The sequence below is a fragment of the Haliotis asinina genome, chromosome 8 (genome assembly GCF_037392515.1).
Source record: "Haliotis asinina isolate JCU_RB_2024 chromosome 8, JCU_Hal_asi_v2, whole genome shotgun sequence".
NCBI classification, from domain to species: domain Eukaryota; kingdom Metazoa; phylum Mollusca; class Gastropoda; order Lepetellida; family Haliotidae; genus Haliotis; species Haliotis asinina.
In genome coordinates this window covers 64208131-64216595 of record NC_090287.1, presented here as the reverse complement: position 1 = coordinate 64216595, position 8465 = coordinate 64208131, and the positions used below count along the sequence as shown (strand labels likewise).

Here is an 8465-nt window from a genome sequence, read left to right as displayed (position 1 = left end):
TAGTTGAATAATCAATACAGTCTTCATGTTTCAGGTGGAATATATCAGATATAGCTGAATAATCAATACAGTCTTTATGTTTCAGCTGCTACAGTTAAATACTGGTCAGGGCATATTTTGCAACATCTAACAGCGAGTCAGAAGACTTGAAGGCGTTCAGTTGAAGTCCAGTTTATCCTTGTCAAGGTCAAGATTGAATAGGTGTGTCCATCTTTAACATTGTGTGTGATTGAGTTTGGTTTCACTCGCCGCTTTTAACATTATTTCAGCCGTGTCTCGGCGAAGGACATCAGAAATGGGCCTGACACATTGTGTCCATGTGGCAAGAGAGCGTTTAACTGCTAGGCTATCCCATCGTCTGTTTAACATCGTAATCATGTTGATCACGTGTATAGCACTGACAAAAATATGTCATAATAATTTGGGATAATCTGGAATTTGAACCTACAGACCCTGACTCAGTTAAGGATCGTAGCATGGCGACCACTAGGTATGGCTATGAGACCTTGGTGAAAGGATAACAATTCACAGTTCATAAGTAATAACAGCTATAGTTTATTTCATAAATGTATCAACCGTGCACCTTGAACACGTCTATGACATCCCATCATTGTTACAACGTTAACAGAACAACACTCCTAGGTCCTAGTCTCTAACAACATAACGTCATCTACACTGCCCGGCGGCGTCTCCTGTGACGCTGCGAGACGTCACCTTACACGACGTCACCGTGTTCGACGTCACACTCCTAGTAGCTGCCTTTATCATGTACCATGTTATGGAAGATGTTAAAAGTTCATAATGCCACTGACACAATTTCAAATATGAAAGCATGAATGCCAAAATATATAAATGCTCGAGTTAAGTTGTAAATAAAATATAGTCATAATCGGTTTGAATTAAGGCTGGAAAAATTGCTTGAGACAGTTGTTAAAATCGCACAGGTAAAATGATGATAATCCAGATTCGATCCTAATACAGTATGCATCTCGAGGCATTCCCATGGAAATAATGGATTGCTATTCTCATGCTTTGATATTTGTCTGAAACATTTTAGAGCAACCTTAAATTTGAGTGAGTGTTGTTTTGCGCCGCTATCAGCAATAGTCCAGCAGCACCACGGCGGAGAACACCAGAAATGGGCTTCACACAATGTACCCGTGTGGGAAATCGAACCCGGGTCTTCGGCGTGACGAGCGAACGCTTGAACCACTGGGCTACCCAACGACCGCTGAATAAAGACACGCGGAGCTGACACATAACGTCTGTGCAAATAGACAATCTACCCGCACAAAAAAACTTTGATATTTATACCATCACACGAACCTGTATGGTGACCTTGACCTTGTGTCATACATCCTCTAAGCTAATATCAACAACTAGTAATAATTGATGAAGAAGTCTGAGATTAATTTTATACCATATATACATATCCTCTTTGGCAACAGTGGACATCTTGTCTGACGTCACTCTGAAGAGGAATCTCTGTGGAACCAGGGGGAAGTAAACACTATGTCACTTTCTAAGTATTAAACAAGAAATATCAATAGTAGATCGATGAAGTAACAAAACAGTTCTATCAAACCAAACTAGATGTCATTAAACTCATCAGCTGTACAATGGAATCGTTCGGTGATCGGTTTAACTCACACGTTATTTTTCTTGCGAAAAAGTACGTGCAGAATAATCATACATATTTCCTGATGACTATGAACGTCATGTATTACACCGAAACAGTTTCTAATTTCAAGTTAAAACAGAAGTAAATATACATGAAAAAACATTGTATTATTACTTCACAGGTAGGTGCCTATCTCTCTCGGAAACAGTTTCACGGTAATAGACACAATACCAAATGTGTAACCAAGGTAACGGGAGGGTTGTTTATACATCTGTGGTTTCCCTTGCACACACCGTCGCAGGCTGTCAATATAGCTCCGTTCGAAATGTCTGGGTAAATCTTGGTAAGGATTTAAAAGGCAAATATTAACATATTAACTGGGAGATACACCATCAAAGAGAAATTGTTTGTCATGTAATATGAGTTTCATTTTATATTGATTTTTAATGATAGGTTTGAGTGACATCTAATAGACTAGACATTGTTCATTTTGGTGTTTACGGATTTTGCTAGGGAAACATTTGGTAGGGAGGTCGATAATATATACAAAACAATATGCATTATACGTTTTTTTTAAAAAAGATCTTTGATTATATCCGTAGGTGTAATTCAGACAGTGGATGCCGTTGCCAATCTAATTGTATAAAACAAGTCATGTCATTTTGATTAATTTAGTTTAAGTATTCTATTTTCAAGATTAGTGGCTCAGTAGACTAACAGCGCCCTGATATGCGATGCTAAAAGTCTGTATCGCCAAAACACGGAACTTAAGTAGCGCCGGGACATTTGGACCGGACCTACACTACGCCCTGTTACGTCATGGTATCAGACATGACATCAGGTTCACTTTCACACACGATGAAGGTGAATTATAGACAAAATGGCGATGATGAATTGATGAGATATACGCTTCAAATAGCTTGTTACATTACAGTCATTAAACTCACTGACAAAACCACGGGATCACACATACTGGACTTTTCAAACCGTTCAGACTTATGACGTACGTATAGACCCATGACATTCAGAATTGAAACGTACGTTTAGACCCATGACGTTCTGAATTGAGATGTACGTATAGACCCATGACGTTCAGAATTGTGACGTACGTTTAGACCCATGACGCTCAGAATTGTGACGTACGTATAGATCTGTGACGTTCGTTCAGAATTGTGACGTACTTAGAGACCCGTGGTATTTGCTCAATACGTACGGCGTACGACGTACCCTCCGACCTTTCAGGCCTGTGGTGTACATTGAGACGTGCCCTGGCAGTCTGCGATGTTCTGAGAATGAGAATGTTCATGTCATTTATGACATTATGAGACTAATGCTCGCATAATGCCGATACCAGAGGGCTATGATATCCTATATGTAAACTTTGTAAAACAAGTTATATTTCACGCAAATTACGTATATAACAAGAATATAGTGTGGATATAGGGATTATAACAATGTGACGGTAACGTTATATGACGTTAAAATGTCGTGATAGGAGACTGTCAGTTTTCCCCAGGTACTCCTGATCAACAATATCGGTGATGAAATAAGAGAGGCGGATGTACCACTGGCTGCCATTGTTCGAAAGGTACCACATTAATACACATCCCAGGCTAACAAAGATATATCCTAACAGTACGATTTGTCAAAACAGTAGTCGCTTCAATCAAGGCGGAGATCGATCGCCATTTAATTGATCTGCAATCATTACTAACAACATATCCGATGTGAATAACAACAATTCAGATTTGGAAATGAAACATTTTCGAGCAAATCTTCATCTGCTGGTTGCGGCAGACTAAGATATGTATGTGTACAGTAAAGTATATTTCACTTCCTGAAGTTGCATATGATGGCAAGTTGATATAATACTGACTTGGGTGGAGAAGCACCTAGATCATCCCTGAAAGATAACTGTACGCCATTTGTCTCGTCAACCTCTTTGGCTTCAACGCACAGCTGCTGGTGAACAGTTTATGCTGCGATATTTGGCTGCAATATTTGGCACTGGCGTCGCGATAACAGTTTAGCCCATATCCAATTTTGCGACGTAATTTAAATCAATCTTAAGCATTGCTGTGAATGAATTTAACATTGCAATGTTGCCTAGCTGCATTTCAGTTTACAGTCTTTGGATTGTTGCAGTTGGAATAGTGTCTCTGAAAGGTCATCGAATGACAGCTCGTAACGGATAAATATTAAAACGGTTTTAATACGAAGTGACATTAAATGTTAGCGCGACACGTCAGAACCCAAGACAATAATCCGGCGCGAAAAGCGTTATTGCTATTCTCCACAGTTGTTGACAGCGCATGTGGCAGTACACTTGCCCTACTTCATCTACAACGAATCGGCACTGAAAGATATCATTGCGGTTTATTGAGCAGAAATGATGAAAGATTCACTGGTCATAGACGATTATATAGGCGACCTAGAGGACTGAGCAAGAACAGGTTTCCGTATGATTGCGTTTCAATTAAAAGGTCTATTGGCAATGACAGGAATCAAGTCACCAAATTGTCACGTTACCATGGTTACGTATATATCTCATCAAGTGCAAGGGGCAGAAAAATTGTCAAGAGATCCGACCTAAGCTTATTTACGGACCGGAAATAACACGACCGCCATCTTGACTTGGTTTCTCTTTTACATGCTGCACTGATCGCGCTGTATTTAAGTATAGATATAAAAAATTGTTCGATGAATATTTATTTTAAAAAAGTTGTGCTTAGCCACTATGGAAACAAGTTCAACAAAAACAGATACACATCTATCGAAGACTAATTAACCGTAACACGAAGGGCCACCCAGACGTTACACAGACATGGAGCTAATGTCTAAATGCTGTAGCAGCAATGTTTAAACAGCCAACTATAAACACATCTATTGCGAGAGGGGACTTGCTGACACCACTTGGAATAAGGGGAGATAAGGTGAGCTATATATGTAAGTCACACTATGTACAACCGTACAGCACAACCTCTGTGCAGCCTGTCAACCGTCATTATTGTAAATATTGTACATCAAACATTGTGGCACTAGACACCCGGTGCTCTCATTGTCAGTGGGCGGTGTTTCAAGGAGTTTTCCCCACCACCGCCTAGTGGTGTCAGGTTATTGTAACAGATCAGTGTTTATGCGTGATATGTGTGGTGTTAATGCTTGCATTTACCACCCGAGTTCTTAAGACGAGGGACTATGGTACCAAGGACTTGGGATGTATTACTATTGTGTGCAAGAAACAGTGTATCTGTATGTTTCGTGACCAGGCTCTGAGGACGAGGAATTATGGTACCAAATACCTGGGGATGTAATACCATTGTGTGCTTGAAAAGAGGCTCTGAAAACTTGTGAGACTACGGTACCCCGTCTGTCTAAAAGAATAGACATAAGTTTGGCATGATATATTAGAAAAGGTTATTAAATCGTTCCATCGAGAAGCATTCGTGTACGTGGGTATTCAGCGATGTCAGCGATTTCAACCCCTTAGCATATGTAACAGCTGACTGTTAAGCCAGTAGGTAGAAAGAGGATGCACCCAATATTAAAGTTGAATTCACTGTACGTCAACCTTATTGTATAATCCCCTTGATCGCCAAAAAGCCGGTGTCGTGAACGAGGATGCCGATGGGGGTTAGGTGTGACAATTGGCCCTGGAACTCCTTCGAGGTGACCCCTTCCAGCAGTTGTAGTTGACGGATTCTTCGGACAGACACCTGTTGCCCCTGTATGCCTGGCTGAACAGGTGGATCTTGCCCTCGTGTTGGTCAAGGTAGTTATATAAGTAGTCGTCGGCAAACCTCAGCATCTGCCTCAAACTGAGCAACGCGGGGATGTCCACGTTCTGGTCCAGCTCCATCTCCTTCTCGTAGTTCTTTACGGGAAGCACGTGCGCACGTGGCAAGCCGACCAACTGTGCGACCTGGTCCACGAGTTCCCCGACGGTGGCGCTGCGGAAGATCTGGGAGAGGTCGCTCTCTACCAACAAACACGCCCTGTCGACTTTCGTAAGAAGAACAACCTGGGGTATACCTGTAATGAAAAATGCATTAAACATTTTGTACATTTAAAAGACGAAGCCCCACAAGATTGTACTTTAAAGATTAAAGTAACTGGGCAGTCGTAAGATCACTCTGCTACTAGTTGTAAGAAGCGATTTAACGGAACAGGGGTAAGGCTTTGATGACCATTGGCTACGTAGTAACATGCCCCGACTGATTAGATCCTGGCTCTAAATACCAACCACCTTTGATCTTTACAGGTTGGTATATCTGGAATATTGTTGACGCGACACTGATCATCTTACACTATCTCCCCAAATATCACAAAATGATGTATAAAGACATGGCACAATCCTGACCACACGACAATAGCGCCAAATTACTGCATTAACGGTTCCTCCATCAACGTCAGGGCAACGTCAACGTACCTCTCTGGTTGGCCCGCTGCTGTATTGACTTGATGGTTTGGAGAATCTTGTCGGGGAAGACATCCACGGTGCAGCCGTCAAGAACGAAGGCGATACAGTGGATCTTGTCGGCAAGGATGGGGCTCTTCTTGTAGCCAGCCGAGTCCGGAGAGATCGGCACGGCAGGGTTGAACTGAAGACAGAGCACCAGAGGAGATGAACGAATGGGTTTCATCTCAGCACAGGGATGTCTGGTTGGATACATAATTGGTTTGTTGTGGGAGAGGTTGGGTGGGAGAGTGGTAGCTTTGTTGCTTATGTACCAGAGTTTGAAAACGATTTTCTAAATCGCGTTTAGACTTCGTTCAGGAGTAACAAGGCAAAGATATCCCACCAAGAACAGAGTGACCACTCATGATTGAGGGGAAGGCCCGGTTGTTACACGTGAAGAAGGAACGCCTTACCGACTACATGTAACAATATTCAAGGTTGAAATGCAGTAATCTCCGTATGGAGTCTGTTTTGTCTTTTCACCCAGACACAACGTTTAGTCTTGCTTTGACAGCACTCTGACCTCAACGATCGTTGATATACCATTCTATATTTTGACGCCATAGTCATAGACCGCACCGCACACAAACACAGACACACAGACACGCACACACAGACACACACGACACACACACAGACACACACACACATATTCTCTCTCTCTCTCACTCACTCTCTCTCTCTCTCTCACACACACACACACACACACACACACACACACACACACACTGGATCCGCCAATGGTACCATTGCAAACACTTACACTATCTTTAAAATCATACATATTTGAGATGGTGTGTACAATAGTGAGTGCTAAGGTGACTACATCTTGAGCTAAATGGTTGAACTGACCTGGTATCTGTCTGGCAGATGACCATCCAAGATGGCGACCAGGTCACTGTCGTCCATCCCCTGACCCTCTTCCAGCCCTCGTGTGTCACACAGCCGGAACTTGAGGGGCATACACGACTCCGAGGAACGCACCTTGTACATCCGGAACTGGAAATCATAGGAACTGAATATTTCATATATTCCCTATAGCAACTGATCGTATATTTACTGTCTTGTTTGGACGCAACAAGGTTAAATTAAAATCACCACAATAAATCATACACTTCCTTTATAATTTGCTAGAAACATAAAACACACCATGGTACATGGTAAACATCCATTCAAATTACACAACGGATATGATTCTATTGCAGAAACCCTTTACAATGACACATTTTCTGACGGATAACATCTGTTGAATAAATTCAGCATCGACGCTGCCATAAGGTCCAAGGAAATGTTTCATTTACTGGCACCACCAAACATGACCAGTGTTCATTACTACTAAATGCCACTCAAAGAACTTAAAGAAACAACATGGCTGTACAGTTTCCATTGCCAGGCAATTTATTCTCTTAAATGCCCTGTAAGATACAATCTTGCCAAAACATGAGAAGGTATGTAGAGTTTGTGGAACAACACCCTTTTAAGGATATCTGGCTAGCTGGAACATATGTATGCGGTGATGGTGGGTTGAAGGGGTAGGCGTGGTCGGTTGTGGGTGGGGTGTCGGAGAGACGTACAGTATTGTACCTCAGTTGGAGGAGGAGGAAGGATGTCGCCATGTTACTAATTCATATCTTCACAGCAGCCGGGAGCCGGGAGCAGTTTCAAGGACTATTAGCAACGACAAACCATGCTAAAGTATTAAATCTCAAGATATAGCATATGCAGTTCGGGTTTCGCAGCAAAATGCGGATATTGATACCAAATTTCGTTACCAAAATGTGCAGGCGATCACCAGAACGCTGGTACTGCCACGGACGCGAAAGGAGTATTGTGGGTGTTAGTCATCATCCATTTTGTTCTGTTTTCTTTCCACTCTACTCCTACTCCAGAACCCCGAGAACAATCATGCTATCATTGAGCAGAGTCATTGATCAACTCTTACGTTCATGCTGCTCTTTTGGATCTGACATTTATGAAGGATTCCCTTCACCCACTGCCAACACGACCGAGGTTTGGTTTTGTTGCAAATTACATGAAACCAATAGAGAAAGATGTACGAAAGCGTGCATGGTTTCTGGTAAAGCGCGATTACACTGCTGGTATTGATTGTAGCTGTTTCCATCTCCTGTGGCGCTGGACATCGCCATCAGATAGGATATACATCGTGGGAGATATTCCCAGCGGGTATCAGCGAGTACATAGCCTGTCATTACCACTGAAAACGGACAGGCGGTCGGTTAACTACTTTAAAGCACAGATCCGCTTGTAGATTGTACACTCTAGGAAAAGGTCTGCAGCCGACGGAACTACGGAAGTAGGCGGAAGTCAGGTCCCCATTTCTTGAAACAAACTTAAGTGTGAGTTTTGACCTAAGATAGGGCTTTA

At 42.3% G+C, this 8465-nt stretch overlaps 1 protein-coding gene across 1 annotated transcript in view; it reads right to left on the bottom strand.

The window, feature by feature from the left end:
• Positions 1 to 4250: 4250 nt before the first annotated feature.
• Positions 4251 to 8465, bottom strand: part of LOC137294899 (interferon-induced protein 44-like) — a 54742-nt gene continuing 50527 nt past the window's right edge. Inside the window, exons 6-8 of the mRNA XM_067826067.1 lie at positions 6933 to 7079; positions 6051 to 6222; positions 4251 to 5653 (exon numbers count right to left, since the gene is read on the bottom strand). Coding sequence (XP_067682168.1) covers positions 5256 to 5653; positions 6051 to 6222; positions 6933 to 7079 — 717 coding nt within the window. The 3' untranslated portion in view covers positions 4251 to 5255. The remainder of the gene's footprint in view (positions 5654 to 6050; positions 6223 to 6932; positions 7080 to 8465) is intronic.